The sequence below is a fragment of the Pelobates fuscus genome, chromosome 2, assembly GCF_036172605.1.
Source record: "Pelobates fuscus isolate aPelFus1 chromosome 2, aPelFus1.pri, whole genome shotgun sequence".
In the NCBI taxonomy this organism is placed as follows: domain Eukaryota; kingdom Metazoa; phylum Chordata; class Amphibia; order Anura; family Pelobatidae; genus Pelobates; species Pelobates fuscus.
Window position 1 is genome coordinate 137630185 of NC_086318.1, and position 18423 is coordinate 137648607.

Sequence of the window (18423 nt, forward strand, 5' to 3'; positions counted from 1 at the left end):
TTTGCCTTCGAGATGTAAAATAAACCATATTTAAATACACCTGGGAGATATAACAAGTTGTAGTCCACGTTGGGGGAAACTTTATGTAGCCTTGTATTTGAAGAATCTGGAACCTGCTGTGTGTCTTGTTTTAAACTGCATTCCAACTAAAAATCTTTGTGCGGATGTGCACCTATGTTTCTATGTAGTTTATTTATAGATGAATCTGTTTAGCTGTAAATTGTTATTTAGAATACCTTTTAACACCTATATTACACACACACAGGCACCTGCGTAAAACATAGCAAAGTCTTATGTCAGGGCTTACACTGTGATATAACTACTTTCTTTAAAAAAATAAGACAAAACATCAGGCTGTACTCTAAGATTCAAAAAATAAAAAAAAAATCTTGAAAATCAGTGATTTTTTTTTTTTAAATTCTTTATTTTTGTTGTGGAGAAATCTCCACTGGTTTTAATAGTAATATACAGTCATCCCATGCGTAAGAATAAGGATTAAACATAACATTAAGTAGTAATATATATGAGACAATCTTGGTGAGTCGCGTTAACATCTCAGGTGGGTGCAAGATCTAAGAAGTGTATAGATAAAACAGAAGACAAAGGACACACTAGTCTGTATCTCACGTTAGCTGTTCCTGTGGGTGTAAAAGGTATAATATGACGTGGCTCTCTAGCCGCTCATGAGGGTTTGGGGCCATCACATTGATGTGGCGTACGAGTCGCCCGAGGGGGTTGAACGTTCCCAATATGATAGAACCCGCTAACAACACTTGAGGGGGTTATTCGATTGGTGTAGCGTGCTAGTTGTTCTGGCGAGCTTAAAGTGTACTTTACGGGTTTAACTCTCCGACAGGCCATGAAGGCTTGCGACCATCAGGTTAGTACGATATGTCGGCGGCCCAAGCGGGCTCATAACGGGCAATACGGGGTACCTCTTTAGCGAGTCATGTAGGGTCGGAAGCATAATGACCGCCCTTATGAGTTTAAAAGATAAATATTGTGGTACTTCATGCTAGTGACTCTTGCGATGTTAAAAGTAACTCACATTGGTAGGGCACTAGTGGCTCGTGTGAATGTAATACGTACTTATTGCTAAAACATGTAGGTAACTTTTATAATATTTAAATAAACATAGTGGTAGAACACATTAGTAGCTCATGTGGTGTTAAGGTAGACATGTTAACAGCACTCGTATGTAGCTCCAATGCCTTTTGTATAAGGCATTGCAGCAGAATATGTAAGTAACTCTTATGGAGTTAAGTCACATAAGTAAAATTCTAGTCAACAGTGCATGCTAGTATTACACACTAAGTAAAAGTGTCTCTCTGCAGATCTGAAATAATTAAGACAGCCGTGGGAGCATCAACCGAGGGATCAAAATAGTGAGATCCCCGCCTCCCAAAAAAAAAAAAAAAAAAAAAAAGATGGGAAAAAACAAAAATTTAAAGTTAGTCTCTTGTTGCGCAGCCGGGCTTAAGTCTCATTTGGGCCTCTGCTCTGGCCTGTCAGTTTTCTTAGCAGCTGCCTCCCTTCAGGGTTACCTGACCTATGGAGGGTGCTGATGTATTGGTCGCCGTTTCGCCATTGCTGTGCCAGGGTTTTCTTCTCTCTCGGTGGTGTGATTGTCGGTTGGTAAAGTCCTGTGCTTTATGGGTGCAGCGGGCGACGGCCGTGGTAATTGGAGCTTCTCTAGGAAGGCCGCCGGATCCTCCGTTGCGGACAGCGTCAACACTGCGTCTCCGTGTGGTACCACCAGTGTACCCGACGCGCCCCACCTATACCTGACTCCGTGGTCTCTGAAGAGTTTGGTGACCGGCATGAATCTGCTTCTCTCCAGCAGCACAGCGAAAGGTAGGTCGTCAAAGATTCTCACTTGGCAGTTTTCCACAGCTATGAGTGGTGTGCTCAGTGAGCTGGTCAGCATCGCTGTCTTCACTGCCGGGCTCCGGGTGACCGCGATGATGTCCCTGGGGGCATCCACAGGGGCTGTTGCGGCCTTCCGAATGCGGAACACAGAGGACACGTGTGGCAGCCTTCCCTCTCCTCTCACCTCCAGCACAGCGGCCATTTTATTGGCAAACTCTAGTACTGACTCCAGTTCCACCGTCTCGGGCACCCCTCTTATACGTATGGTTTTTCTTTTGGTGCCTAGCCTCAATGGTAGTGACGGCCCGGGTGAGTCGCTGGAGCTGCTGGGAGAGATCCGCTATGTGAGCTTGGGTCTCTGTGAGGTTGTTGTCCCTTTACTCCTCTCTTGTCTCGACTGGTCCCAATCTGGCCATGATGCCGCCCATCTCTCCACGCACCCCGTCTAGGTCCTTCTTCCAGACCCCACGGAGCTCGAGCAGGAGCCTTTTAATGTCCCCCTTGGTGGAGGGCGACGTGTCTGAGCCTGAGTCCTCTCTCTGATAAACTCTGCTGAGGGCCCGTGTTGTAATCGATCCCTCTTCATCTGGGGACGTCTCTGAATCACTGGATCCTCGAGGCCTGGCAGGCGCCATCTGAGGCTGCGCTGTCTGCTGCGGCCTTTCGATTGACCTCCTGATATCTGGAAGTTTAGAAGTCTCCAATGTCAGTAATTTGAGGTGCTTGCGCCCCATCTCTCTCTTGGGGGGTTCAGTGTCACAACTGTCTTGGTTATAGGGTTAAGATGTAGGTTTTTCGTGGCTTTTTTGGTGTATTTTCAGTGTGTTTAGCAGGAGCTCCCTGCAAACACGTCTGCTCAGTTGCACGGCTGGCCACGCCCCCCAGTGATTTTTTATTTTTTAAACTCTTCATAAACATCATAGTAAGAATTCTTTATGGTTAAACATTAATACAAATAAATTTGTGTGTACAGTGGCAAAACACAGAAGAAGCTCCTTTTAACAATCCGTAAACAAAAGTTCATATACTGCTCACAATACCTCTGCTACTTTTTTTTTTTTTAATAAGGTTTGGATTCCTTCTCTTTGGCTTCAATATGCTCTTGGGGTCTCTTGTAATGGTTACTTTAATACCCAGCACACCTTTCCCTACTCCTTTTCCTTCTTTTCTCTGTATTTTTCCTTTTTCTTTTTTCGTTTTTTCTTTACAATCTCTGTCTTTGTGGTATGACTTCTGTGACTGATGTGGTTCCTTGATAATTCTAAGTTTATATTATTTAGCCACAGCCTTCTTTTGGCTGAATTGTTTTGCTCTCTGTTTGTTTTTGTTTTTTTAACATATTTATACAGCTTATTAAATATCCTGCTTTACTATTTCACAATTTTGACAGTGATGTATTTTGTCTTACCAATCTTTCCTAAAGGGGCTAAAGAAAGAATTACAAATAAAAAGCCAATATGCTACTCTGTATAGCTAGCTTTTGCTCCACATACCTTTGCTCCCTAAACAATATAATGTGAAAAGAATGTAGCACTAAATCAAAGAATCCTTTTTAATAAGTACAAATTTCCAATAAAGTGCATGACATTCAGTGTGCTATGTAAAGTATATTAATCCACAATTACACCTTGGAGTATATGCACTCTTTCACAATTATTATGCACTTTATTTCAATTTTGCACCTATTGAATATTTTGTAATATTTGTTGTACTGTGCAATGGGTAGACACTATATAATCTCCAGTTTTAACCAAGATCTACTCATTTGCAAGAGAAATATGACTGGAATAGGAGACCCCTTATCATTCACAGACCTCGAGTACTGTTTTTAAATCGAATGAGCTGTAGGCAGTCACTGCCAGTGTTATCTGAAACTTGTGCACATTCTTCCTTTTCCCTTTCAGCTGGTGAAACTTTGCATTGGAATGATTGATGCTGGAAAAGCTTTCTGTGCTGCCAACAAGCAATTTATGAATGGAATTCGGGACCTGGCCCAATATTCCAGCAAGGACAGTGTGATTGAAGTAAGTTGCTTTGCTGTTACAATCAAACCTGTGCAATGCTCGCTGGGAAATTGTTACCTGTACATGGTTAATAAAGATAAACATATTTTCTGCTGAAAGAGCTCTTTTAATGTCTGACTCTGGTCTCTATTTTATAGAGAAAACATCCACTGAATGCCCTGTTGCCTAAAATTGTCTTCTTGTTGATGGTTTTTAATTTTGTATTGTTTAATATATATATATATATGATTTTTTTTTATTTTCTTTGCAGAGCAGTTTAACAAAGTTTTCTGACAGTCTGCAGGAGATGATTGCTTACCATACAGTAAGTGCTTGCTTCATTTGTCCGATGGTAATTGTTGATAGAGTTCTTTGACAGATAAGGGCATTTGGGACATGGTCATTTTGAGTTGTAGGACATTTGAGATTAACATTCTCAGACTTCTCTGCTTTGTAAATGTGAAAAAAAAGAAAATCAAGTGAATTGCATACATCAATGAACACATCAACTTATGTAGACTATGAGCAGAATTCCATAACCTTTTATGCAATAGTTGTGTATTGTTTTAAAGCAAAAGCCAACTTTTATTTTAACCTTTTTATTTGAAACAATATTTAAAAGTTCATTTTAAGCACTGTAAGAACTTTGCATGATTGCATAGAGGAGTGGTGTATAGAGCACCCCATGCCTACATTCAGTTTTGAATGGTTTTGAAATGCAACAATATCCATTTTGGGTTACTTGTGTTGATTTTGTTCAATTTGTGCATCTTAGACTGAGCTCTCTCTCCTAGGAGAGAGAACCAAACTGCGGACTTTAGCTCTTCCAAGAATTGTACTTATCCCTGTATGCTAAACAGTTAGCCAGGCTATATGTAAAATGATAACGGCGCTGGTATCTGTTTTTAAAGCAGTTCTATTTATGCTCAGTAGAACTACTCCTAAGGAATAAACTGCTTATCCCATCAATTAATACTGGGCATGGGTTTATGGGATAGTCCATAATGAGATTCTTCTGAATCCTCTCCAACTGTTGTGGAGGGGGTCTTACCTGTAAATGTAGGTAGACCCACCAAACGGTGACCACAGCTGATCATGCTGAAACCAGGTGCAGACTCAGTCATCATATTCTTCAGCCAGGTACAAGAGGCCCAAGGTGGTAGTAATTTTGCTCTTTGCTACTGAAAATGAAAGTCCTCGCAATGGCCAGCTGCACACTGGTTTATAAAAAAAGTTTGAGATTAATTCATATATGCCAGGGCTTGACAATTTTGTTTGTAATCTAGGTGCCAGCTTAAAAATTTTGGAGGCAGTTTTTTTTAAAACCAGCAAAGTTTAATTTACGAGAAATATGCAATTCTTAAAGGAATACTATAGTCACCAGAATCACTACAGATTAATGTATTTGTTCTGGTGCCTATAGAGAAAACGCAGTGTTTACATTGCTGCCCAGTAAGACCTCTAGTTACAGTCATTAAGACGTCCACTAGAGAGTCCTGTGTCAGTGTTGCACAGTGTGCACCACCTATGTTCAGTGCCTCCATGCTGTGCATAAAAACACCTCTCATGTGATTGGAGGGGGGCAGATACCTAAATAGACACACAAACACACTGACATACAAACTCACACATTGACACAAACACACACACTGATGTGAGTTTGCATACACACACAGATATACACACACACACACACATTTTCTCACACACTCACAAACTTACATTTTTAATTTTAATCCACCCAGCCTCCCTATCTTTTGGGAGAGCTGAGTGAATGTTTCCCTGGGGTCCAGTGGGGCTGCTCTCTCTTCCTGCATTCGAGGGATAGTAATATACCTGCAGCTCCTCTCTGTTTCCTGTAGTGATACCGGTGCCGGAATGACGTCATATTCCGGCTCCCGACATCACCATACAGTGCGAGGGAGCCGAGAGAAGCTGCAGGAAGATCACTGCTCCCTTGCGCACTGCCTGAGCCGGCCACCTCGATGCTCCCCAGGGTGGGTGGTTGGCTACAATGCTCCCTGAGCCTGCCGGCTCCGTTGTTTTTCCAGTCGACCGCTTTAGCTAAAGGGCAGACAAATGAAAACTGTAGCGGATTGGTACCGGGCTGTCCCACGACATGTATGAGAATAATTGTATTTGGTCATATTGCTGGTTTAATGTATGTGAACATGTATAGAAAGCATGGTATCCGGTTATAATGACAGTTAAATGTATGTAAAGAATTGTATTCCCCTAGTTGTTCGGTAGAATCATTCAAATAAAACAAGGGAATGAAACTACCGAACAACCAGACCACCCCGTGTAAAGTGTGCCTTCAATTACCGTTTGCAACAATGTTGCAAACGGGTAATTACCTATTCCTGCAGTGTGGTCTTTGTTCTCTGGGTGGCCGCCATTCGGGATGCGAACACGTGGCGGCGGCCATCTTAAACTGCCGAACAGCGGTGTTTTGCCGTCGAGTGTCTGGAACCAAAATCGGACACTTGACTAGGCAAACACCGCTGAGACCTCCAGACTCCTAATACTTCGTGGAGAAACTACCGAACGGCCCGCCGTTCGGTAGAAAGAACCCCACAAACTAGGGGATTCATCCGAATCCCAGTCAGGCCACTTAGCAGTAATATTTCACCCCTTTGCATTCGCCTGTTTGTGACCGACCGCAGGGCCAGAATACATGGAACTGTTTTCGGATACTTTACCTCTGCGGTCGGTCCAAACTTCAAAGTCCCATAACTCCCGAACGCTTCATCCGAATGCGCTAATTTTTAAGTATGTTGGTCCCCCAGAATAGAGCTATCTGGGGATGTTGGATTTGTGGATGTACCCCAAGTATTTAGGGTACATCCAAAACTCGGGGAAAACTGTGTACACGATAAGGGGATTATGATGCGAGAGGAGGGGAGGAGATCTGTGGGAGGTTACTACTTAGAGATTGGATAATGTCTTAAGTGATAGAACCTCCTCCCTTGCATGGGAGAGGGCTTTATAAGGAACTGTGGAATAAAGCTTGTCAGACTACTCCTGAAACTGTGTGTCGTCCAGTTATTGGGATTGCGATGGGGATACTGCTGTATTACTTTACCTGCTGGAAACCTTGCCTGTGGACTTAACATCACCTTGTTCCTGAGCCTCACTAGGATCTCTAGTGGAGAATAGCTGTGCAAGATCGGCTCTCCGCTACAAAAACTAAACGTATATGTACTCATATTTCAAAATATTGGGCTCGACAAATCCCAGGTCGACATGGCGACTAAAAATTTAGCCCTGGCGCCTGGCATTTGTTGAGCCCAATATTTTGAACTCTGAGGACATCCAAGTTTAGTTTGCATTTGTGTTTCATTTTAAAACCTTATTTTGGGTTTCTATATTTTTATATGTATTTCAGGACTTAATTGATGACATGCTGAATAGTATTCGTTAATAATAATAATAATAATTTTTTTTTTTTTTTAAATATTAATGCTTTGTCATTTAGAGTATTAAATGTTCTAAACAAGGGAGAACCTCATGATAGCTCTATGCCATTGCACATTGAACTGTTTCAGTTCCTGGTTAAATGTTACAGCATTTCTCCCGATAATGTGCCAGGAAAAGGATATCCTCCTTGTGGAACATAGAAAAATCCATTCCCTAGCACAACTAGTGTTCCTCTATTTGTTTATGTTAATTGCCAAGTACCTCCTAAGTTACATTTTGCAATGTTTTGAAAGTTCTAGGAAAACTAGGATACAATTTTTTATGGCATGGTCTTTCCCACCTGCCATTTACCATGCTGTAAAGAAAGTGAAAGATTTCAAAAGTATGATTTTTCTTTGGAAGAAAGATTTTGTTCATTTTAATTTTGCAACATGCATCAAGGGAATATACCATTACATAAATCGTGTACATAGAAAACTTGCGAGAACTAATCACCCCTACGATGTCTGTCTTTTCCTGAATCTCTTCCTACCTAATGTTTTTATTCCCCATCTCCCTAGACCTGATCTGTTGTCTATATATCTGTCGGTCTATATTATTTTGGTCTCTATGATTCTCTCAGTATTTGCTTTATTACTTTGAACTCTGTGGGTGGATATGTATGAGTAGTATGTTTTGAACAGTGCTCTTAAGTACTAAAAGTGGAGCAGTCACCATGGGAACCAGTGGAACTAGCATGCACTTGCTCTCAATTACCCCCTCACCCAACAATCTCAGCCTAATCCCCCTCAGCTCAGGAGGAACCTTACCTCTATTGACCTCCAGCAGCTGTCAGCGGACATTCATTCACAACTGCTATCCATCCCTTCCATCTCCACATATAACACTACCCTCACATCTGCCTTGAACGCTGCAGCCCCGCTCCAAACATGCACCTCGAGGAGGACACAACCCCAACCTTGGTATAATAAATCAACACGCTATCTGCAGAGTTGCTCCCATTGTGCTGAACGCTCCTGGAGGAAGTCCCGCACCCAGGCAGACTTTCTCCATTATAGATTCATGTTGCTTTCATACAGCGCAGCCCTTGCCCTCGCCAAACAGTCATACTTTTCCTCTCTCATTAGTTCATGCTCCCGCAATCCCAGACGTCTCTTTAACACCTTTAATTCCCTTCTCCGCCCTGCTGTGGCCACCCCCCAAACTAACCTTACAGCTGATAGCTTTGCATGCTACTTTACCAACAAGATTAAACAGCTAAGGAAATAATTCTCCCCTCCTTGCTATTCTCTTTCTCAACCACACATAAATCATGCTTTCTCTACCCTCCAGACTTTCTCCCCGGCTACTGAACAAGAGGTGGCTGTGCTTCTCCATTCCTCTCCCCACCACTTGCCCGCTCGATCCTGTCTCATCTCACCTCATCAGATCTCTCTCCCCTTGTCTTGTGCCTACCCTAACACACATCTTTAACTGCTCTCTCTCTTCTGGCACTGTTCCTGCTGACCTTAAACATGCCACTGTAATACCTATCCTGAAAAAAACATCTCTTGACCCATCCTCCCCTTCTAACTATCGTCCCATATCCCTGCTCCCTTTCTCATCAAAGCTTTTGGAAAGACTTGTCTTTACACGTGTGTCTCACTTCCTTAATTCCAAGTCTCTCCTTGACCCTCTTTAGTCTGGCTTCCACCCTCTCCACTCTACTGAGACTGCTCTTATCAAAGTGACTAATGACCTAATCTCTGCTAAATACAAAGGTCACTACTCCATATTAATTCTCCTTGACCTCTCTGCTGCCTTTGACACCGTTGATCATGCTCTCCTCCTACAAACTCTTCAATCGCTCGGTCTCTGTGACTTTGTCCTCTCTTGGTTTTCCTCCTATCTCTCCCAACGCTCATTCAGTGTCTCCATTTCCAAGGATACCTCCTCCCCTCGTCTTGTCTCGGTTGGAGTTCCCCAAGACTCTGTCCTTGGTCCCCTTCTATTTACTCTTTATACTGCCTCTCTTGGTAAACTTATTGCCTCTTTTGGATTCCACTACCACCTGTAAGCTGATGACACTCCGATATACCTCTCCTCCCCGGACCTCTCCCCTGCCGTCCTGCAACATGTCACTGCTTGCCTTTCTTCCATCTCTGACTGGATGTCCTCCCGCTTTCTGAAACTTAACCTCTCTAAAACTGAACTCCTTGTCTTTCCTCCTCCTAATACTGATCCTCCTCTTTCGCTCTCCCTTCAACTCAGTGATATCCACATAAGTCCATCCCTGCAAGCGCGCTGTCTTGGCGTCATACTTGACTCTGGTCTCACCTTTGAGTCTCACATCCAGTTTGTTGCCAAGTCCTGTAGGTTCCAACTCAAAAACATAGCCCGCATCCGCCCCTTTCTTACACAAGATGCTACCAAGGAGCTTGTCCATGCTCTAGTAATTTCCCGCATGGATTACTGTAACCTTCTCTTGACTGGTCTCCCCAAAAGCCGTATTGCCCTGCTACAGTCTGTAATGAATGCTGCAGTTAGACTGATTTTCCTCTCTAGTCGGTCCTCTCACACCTCACCCCTCTGCCAGTCCTTACATTGGCTCCCTGTATGCTATAGGAGTCAATTCAAAGTGCTAATCCATACATTTAGAGCACTGAACAATTCTAGCCTCTCTTACATCTCTTCACTGATCCATAGGTATGCCCCTCCTCGTACCCTCCGCTCTGCCCGTGACCACCTCCTGACCGCTGCTCGCACCCGTACGGTCAACTCGCGCTTGCAGCTCCTCTCCTATGGAATAGCTTGCCTACTGCCATCAGACTCTCCCTTAGAGTCTTCAATCATTTAAGAAGGGCCTTAAAACCCATCTCTTCAGGAAAGCTTATGGCCTCCCAGAGTAATCTCTACCTTACATACCTGTCTCCTGCTCTCCCCTATGGGACAGTGCTTTGCTCTCTCCTCCAGCTCTGCTTCACTCCTACTTGATATTTCCTGTCCTAATGTTTCTAATACCCCACCTCCTATAGTCTGTAAGCTCGTTTGAGCAGGGTCCTCTTCAACCTATTGTTCCTGTAAGTTTTCTTGTAATTGTCCTATTTATTGTTACATCCCCCCTCTCAAAATATTGTAAAACGCTACGGAATCTGTTGGCGTTATATAAATGGCGATAATAGTAATCAGTGACTTCCTCCCATCTCCATGTTTACACTATCTTTCAGACCATACACTTTTAATACAGCCTCAATAACTCTCAGCTTCTACGCGTCTTCCTGTCCTCATCTCTCCCTTCTCCCGTTTTCCTTTTTCTCAGCCTTTCACTCTCCTGTCTTCTTCATTCAGTCTGTCTTTTCCTTTGTTTTTCTTGCCCAGTTCCTCTTGCATCGATTCTCATTCCCCTATATATGTGTTGTTTTACATCCCATTGAGTACTTTCCTCTTTATATATGCCTATTTGTTCTATTTCCCCCAAAACACTGCCTTTTCAGCCTCCTTGACTGAGATCATCAGAATTGACGATCTCAGTCAAGCCAATGCTTTTTTTTTATGGAAAAGCATTGGATTGGCCGAGATTGTCAGTTTTCATGATCTCTGCCATGGAGGTGGATCGGGGGCGGAACCAGCGTCGACTGACCCACGTTGTGCTGGAATAGAGGTACATTTTCTACCTTTTATAAGGGGGGTGCTGGGGGGCTAAACACTCTAGAGTCAGGAAAATAAACACATATTCCGGATCCTATAGTGTTCCTTTAAAGTAAGAGTTGTTAGGCATTCAAAGTGAATTTCCAGTTTAAGGACAAAGTAGATAAAATGGAAACACAGCCAAGCTGGAAACATTCTCCAAGTCAGCTATTTTGGACTTAAATTGGAAATTATCTTAGAATTCCCATAGGTTTTCACTTTAGTTAGAAACCCTGTTAATTTGATGGATGGGATGTGTTCCTGTGCACCTCCTCAAGTTCAGGCTGTCACAATCATCTTCTATCGTTTGAGCCAAACAGGAACTGGTTCTGTTATGTAGAAAATCTTTGGAGATGCTAATTGTAAACCCTGTTGCATGCATTTTTTTTCCCTGAGAGTCTGATGGCAATAAACATATAGTTTCTGTGTCAACAGTATTTTGAAAACCCGTTCATCAGATCTTTTGAAAAAAAATGTTTCTTTTATTTATTTATTCTTTTTTTCATTTTTTTTTTCACTAACTGCCATTAAGTTGTTTCAGTTTTTCTGCTTACTGTTTGAACTTGTTCTTTATTCATTTAATCTAAATAGATACTATTTGACCAAGCCCAGCGGTCCATCAAAACTCAACTTCAGACATTCGTTAAAGAGTAAGTTATAGTTGAAAATTAGTGCTTTGATGTGTTTTCTAAACCAATTTTTTTGCTATCTAAATACCAATGGGAATACCAGGCAAAACTGTACCTAGCAAAATTTAGGAGAGAAGTCCGATATCGGTTAGATTCCTTGCAGTGCTCCATGTGTAGTCTATTTGGTAAGGAATGTTGGGTATGAATTGCATTGTATATAAAAAAATAAAAAATAATAATAATATATATACTATATATATATATATATATATATAAATGTTGTTTAGCTGGTCTTATCTTTAGCGGGAAGAACCTCAGTTTCAGCTTTGCCACATACATGTCTGATACTGATAAAATGAGCACAGTTAAGTTGGGTAAATGGTAACATTTATTTATTTATTTATCAGATAATGACCAGGATGCTGTTCTGTTTCCATTTATACTATCCTTCATACCACATCAGTTCACCAATCCTCCCACTTATATCCTAGTTTTGATTACATTGTTTCCATACTGTGTTAGCGTTCTCTTCCACATTCCATTGCTTCCTCTTTTGGTTCCTTGTTCACCACAGCTCCTCCGTGACATGCAGTGCTAAGCCTCCATTTTATTTTAAGAAGGCTTTGCATTCTTAAATATGTGCCTTAATGAGCAGTGTAATATGAGGGTGACATTTTCAGTTTGGACTTGTTTTCGTTGTCATGTTTCTCCTGTTGCTATGGCATTTAACCCGATGATTCTGTTTTAAGTTTCCTCAGTAACATTTAGATCTCTTTCCTGTCCACTCCACATTTGTTTCCTTTTTTTCTCAAGTTAGGTTTCCATTATTATAGCCCACATTGCATTGTCACTGTGAATTGAATTAAAGAGGCACTCCAGATCCCTAAAGCAGTTTAACTTGTTGAAAAGCTTTATGTTTGAATAGTGTGTCCTATTTTTTTCATTTTGCAAAAAGTGCAGCATTCAATAGAAATGGACACTTCTGTGAATTAACCTGGTTACACCCCTTTGGCTTTAAAGAAGACAGCAGGTTATGTCACTTCCTTGTTTAGCTTAATTGCACTGAACTCAAGAGTCAGCAATTGCTTAGAGCACCTGCCTTGCAAAAACGTCTTGTTGAACTGCATTGAAAAGTGATTGGACGGGGCGGGGCCTGACCGCAGAGCCGAGCAGTCGCATGTCGCTGCTGCTCCAGCTTCTAAACGTACGTAGCACCGATTATCGACGAACTGAGGCTGTAAACCAACTTCTTGTGACTCTCAAGTGACACGGGTTACCGAGAAATACGTGAAGACACCAAGTAGGTGGATCTTTGCACCCGCTCGAGGTTGTGGCCTACAAGCATGGTGGCGGTGGGGGAGACGGCCGCTCTCCCGCCGCTGAAACAATCTGCGAGACAAAGTTTGTGCCTCTGTTCCCCCCTATGGACCGGTGGGGGTTATCCTGGTCCCGACTAACTGGACACACGTAAATGCAGGGAGTGCAGCTACCCACTCAGGACTGGACTCTGGATGCTCCGGGCCCATACACATGGCGGGAACATCGCGGTCCGCAGGACCTAAACCCTCACAACCGCAACCCACAAGCCTGGACCTTATATTCCAGCAATTTTGGGATAAGCTGGAAAGACTCCTCACAAGGCCCCACTCGACACACGGAGGAATGACACAGGGGTCGGGGAAGCGGAGACAGAGCAGGCCCGTCCCGGGCACTACACACCCTCCTGCACCAGCATAGCGCACTGACCGCCCACCTGGGCCGAGGGTCGTCAGGAGATCAACTCCACAGCATCGGCCACACCGCCGGAGGCCAAATCGCCGCTGGCGGCGGCAGACCACCGGGGCTTGTCACGGCACCCCAGCAGGGGAAAAACTCTGCCTCCATGAGTACCCGAGTTTGTGGCAACAGGATGCAGACCCCACACAAGGCACGGGGCCAGAGGGAAGCCTAACTGTCCTCGCAGCTTACCCGCACTCCAATGTACATCCAGGTACCAGCCACTACATTGCCAAGAGAGGGGATCGGCTGAAGACCCGGGCCGCGACCTGAGACGGGGTCTGGGAATGTGCTTTCCACCCGGACTGACACCTGAGGAGAATCGAGCCGCCGCTGCTGAGCACTGCTAGACCCGCATAAATGGACACTATCACAGAACTAACGCTGTATGACTCAGTCCAGCTCCTGCCAGAGACTCTCATACCTGCGGAAATCCCCAGCGCACATTGAGTCCTATGGTGGCAACTAGCCTGAAACGCAACTTAAGTAACTATACAATGCCTGTTCATTGATATGCCGTATAACATGACAACTTGCCTTACCGCATTTGAACAGGCATATATGTCTATTGACACAAGCCTGATGTCCTAACGTACCTTACCACCTCAGACACGCTAAATCAGCCTGTACTACATTTAACTGTATAAGCTTACAACTATGCAATCATTTTTTGCTGCGTTACTTAGTTAGCATGTTGCCAACCGGATCATATGATCCATAGCTTGTATTTTCAAACTAATGAGTCAAAGATACAAATCCAGCAAAGCAACTGTTTTAGTATATCTTGAACCTTGATGTTTAACCTACTCTGTGCATAGACAGCCCTGGCTTGAGGTTGCTACACAAGACTGCATGCCTCTCTTTTTTTATATGTAGAATACTGTTTAAGCCTAGCATGTTAATATACTGAACCCTTTGGTACAGCATATCGTTTAAATCTATTAACATACAGCTTTCACAACGCAGGGTAATGTTACCTCTGCTTGATTAAAAATCAGTTTATCCACCTATTGTGCCTTTAATTAAAAGGACCTTATGATCCATAGCTTGTATCTTCAACATATACTTTAACGACAAAAATTTTAAAAAATGAGGCATCACTATCCTGGAAATGTAACTTAATATTACTAAACGATGTATCAACCCTATGCTGCAAATCACTCGTACTTTCCCCCTGCTTTTCTTCTGTACCCCATCGTATATGCCTTCAATAAAAGAAAGATTGACAAAAAAAAGAAAGTGATTGGACAGCCACAGAAAATCTGGGCGGTGTTTGAAGGGGAGGGCTGAAGAAAAAGAGACATACATGGTTTATATTTTATATATAACCTCAATAAAAAAAAAAAAATCTAAATTAAAAGCATGCATGCTGTTATTTGGGTTATATCCATCTACCAGTGAATTTTTTTTTTTTTAAATATATATATATATATATATATATTTTTTTTATTTTTTATTTGGGCAGTGGAGTGTCTCATTAATCCTAATATGCAATGACATATTTGCTTTGCAATTTTTGCTCTGTTGCACCAACTGAGTAGATAACCCCTCATGTACTGTGTATTCTAGCCATTGGTGGAACCTGTAAGGTCAAACTAAGAATGTGCAAGCATTTATACACGATTTGAACGCCCAGAATAGCTTTTAAAAAAAATAAAATAATAATAATAATTCTGTGTGTAAACCAATTACCTGACCCTCAGGTCTGTAAACCTCCTGCTGACCGTTAATGTCCTCTGTGAAATGAAGGCAGAAAGATCACTATGGGAGTAGTATAGTGTACATCTACAGGTTCGCTGGACTCGTTAGGCATCAAGCAGCATCCCAGTTTTGCTGTCTGTTGGCGGTCAGAAAACACTTAGTGTCAACAACATATCTTGTAATAATCATTCAAAACACAACTAGATGTAAAGAAAAAGTATAAAAAATTTTGTATAGATTGGTTTATACTTGTTAAACTGAATAAAACTCTGGTCTTACGCCTCTCTTCCTCTGTGTATCTGTATGAACTGTATACAAATGAGAGGGGATACACTATATTCATGCCTTTTAGAATGTGGTTTGTATTGAAATTATTTTTGAGATTCTTTTTCTGGTGGAATAGAACCTTAGTAAGAACATCATGTTCCCATGCCATCTGCTAGGAGGTTTAAGCTTAGTTGAAAAGGAAGATTGTAACAAATTGCTTCCATTTTGTACAGAATTGTAGCAGAACTCACAAACAGGACATTCAAGAATATATTCAAGGTCAATATATCGGCACGGAAAAAAAAAAAAAATCGTTCTTTTTCGGTTGATTACAAATGTAAGACGCCAACAGTTATATCTAGTTTTAGACTACACCATCTTACAATAGGGGAAAATGTATATTTTTCATGTAGCAAAAGAAATTTACATTTCCGATTTCTTTATTTTATTCCTTTTGACATAAACTGTGTCAGCTGATGCCCTCAGCAACTGAATTCTATCCAAGTAGAGACAACTTTGATAAATAATGCAGAAGAACTTTCTCTTTAGATATATCAGAAGCTATACATTATACAAAAGAACACCTTTTATAATACCTTTTATAGTTAGTGTTCGTAACAGAGTAGATATAGCTGCAACAATCTTTCCATTGTCCTTCAGCTATATTAAAATGGAAGAGGTGGAACATGAATATGTGCATACATTATATCCGCAACAATGAGCAAGATATATTTTTTTATATATATTTACCTGATATTTATTTTTGTTTCTGAACACCGGTTTGTTAATACTTTTCATGCAAACTGCACTCAAATTCTTATACCTTCCAGGTTCTGATGTTTTTTAATTGCAAGCCCATTTCAAAATATTTTGTATCTCTTGTCTCTAATGCAATTACGTAACCAATTTTGCTTGTGTTTTCAGAGATCTTCGAAAATTTAAAGATGCTAAAAAGCAGTTTGATAAAGTTAGTGAAGAAAAAGAAAACGCACTGGCGAAAAATGCTCAGATTCCAAGAACCAAGCAGCACGAGGTGGAAGAAGCAACGAACATCTTAACTGCCACGCGAAAATGCTTCCGGCACATTGCTTTAGATTACGTTCTACAGGTAATGGACATGAATTTATATCTGTATTCATGGCTTCTTCGTGTGTTGTGACGTTTAAGGGCTATGGCCACTTCATTTTTTATATTGGGGTTAATATCCTTTATATTAATGAATGTGTTTTGTGAGCTCTAAAAATAAAATCTAGAAAACCGCACTATTATTTTCTGGAACTGGGCACCTCTATCTAGGCTCACTGTCAAACATTGTAATAATCTGCCCTTTTCTGTTATTGAATATTATGTGTAGTAATGAAGAAACAAAAAATCCAGGCTATAAATAAAGTTTCATTTTGAGGCAATGTTCTAAAATTGGAATAGTCACCATGGAAATAAAAAGAATGTTCATACTGATCATTCCACTTTTAGTTCCTCCTCTTCCTATTAGTTTTGTGCCCTAGCATTGCCAGGCTTTCACTTGCATATTGTTACATTTTTAATACACAGAGAAAACAGAACACCAAATGGAAACCAATGGTTAATTCAAATAATAGGTCATTTTCAGGGCTCTTAGATTGGAGATATTTCCAGAAAAAGTATTGTTTCCCTTTAAAAATAGCAATAAGGTCCTCTTTAGATGGCTATATGGTTTGTCTATATGTTGTTTGGTTTGTCTCCAAACACCTTGCCTTCCTAACTGGTTTAGCACATATCTATTAAAGGTGAAGGCTGCATAAAATTCGGACTTAAGTGTTCTGCACCTTGTTCAGAGATACTCTATTGAAGCTTTAAGAATAGAACCTGTAGTATTCAAAATGAGAGGTATGATATGACCGCTATAAACCACCAATGAGTCATCGTGATGACTGTCTGTTTTAAGTTTTTAAAGGTAACCATCTCAAACTGCTAATAAGTCCTCATGGCATAAATTGCTTTACTTTTGTTAGTTAAAGGAACATTAAAGAATTAGGGACACAAGCTTATATTCCTAATGCTATAGTTCCGCTGTTCTTAGTTATATCCTTACCTTCACCAAAATATTATTGAGCGCTGGGAACCTGGTGCACCTGCTTTCCTATGAGCTGCAACATCATGTGATCAAATTTTACTCGGTCAGTGCAGAAGAATTGTCTCTAGGGACTGTTTGTAAGCATTGTCAAGGTTAAAATGACAGAACCACTGGACTCAAACAACTTCAAGTGATCTGGGGGACTTTAGTGTTTCCTTATCCTGAATTATATATTATATATCTATAACTATGAGTATGTAAGTTATTCTTTGTTAAATTGTGTTCTGTTTGCAGATCAATGTGCTTCAATCAAAACGAAGATCTGAAATTTTAAAATCTGTAAGTATACTCGTTGTATCACTCTGTAAATTGTAAAGGGACACTATAGTCACCCAAACAACTACAGCTTATGTGGTGACTTAATAATGTAGCTCTTCCAGACGCGCAGGTGTAAAAAGTTCCTCTCCACTCGCACACCCCAAATAGACACTGGGCCTTGAACTCTTTTGGCAGCTGCGGACTGCTCTCCAGAGCCCCCAGTAGCGACACTTGCCACAGCACTTAACCTGAGTGGTTAATAATGTCCTCCTGTGAGGCCGACTAGCTAAAGATACCCGTAACATGACTCAGAGAATACTAGAAACACGTCTGATATGCTGCCGGACCTTGTAACACACCATGTAACACATACAAGTTACTCACTGTTACTTACTGTTCTTACTGTCTTTTACCTCTTGTTTGTACTACTACTACTACAAAAAAATAATAATTAATAAACACGAGATGTTTAAAAAAAAAAAAAAATTAAAAAATTAGATAAGCTAATGAGTAATGAGTAAAAATATTTGTATATTTTGTTGCATCACAAAGTCATCCTTTTTGCAGATCGTGATCTGCAAACATCCAAATGCCTGTTCGTTAAAAAAAGTAGTCTGTGTGTGCGCACAATATTATGCTCACACTGTTATTTTCGTTGCTGTCGAGTGTAATCAGAAAATAAAATACCTGGATGTGAGCCGAAAGTGCCTTCAGGGGCTCA

The 18423-nt window shown here is 41.3% G+C and overlaps 1 protein-coding gene across 2 annotated transcripts in view; it reads left to right on the top strand.

Annotated features, from left to right (window-relative positions):
* The window catches only part of ACAP2 (ArfGAP with coiled-coil, ankyrin repeat and PH domains 2), a 73389-nt gene that overhangs the window by 23459 nt on the left and 31507 nt on the right, over positions 1 to 18423 (top strand). For both annotated transcript variants that reach the window (XM_063442760.1, XM_063442761.1), the window contains exons 3-7: positions 3774 to 3893; positions 4144 to 4197; positions 11550 to 11608; positions 16256 to 16439; positions 17679 to 17723. In XM_063442760.1, coding sequence (XP_063298830.1) covers positions 3774 to 3893; positions 4144 to 4197; positions 11550 to 11608; positions 16256 to 16439; positions 17679 to 17723 — 462 coding nt within the window. The remainder of the gene's footprint in view (positions 1 to 3773; positions 3894 to 4143; positions 4198 to 11549; positions 11609 to 16255; positions 16440 to 17678; positions 17724 to 18423) is intronic.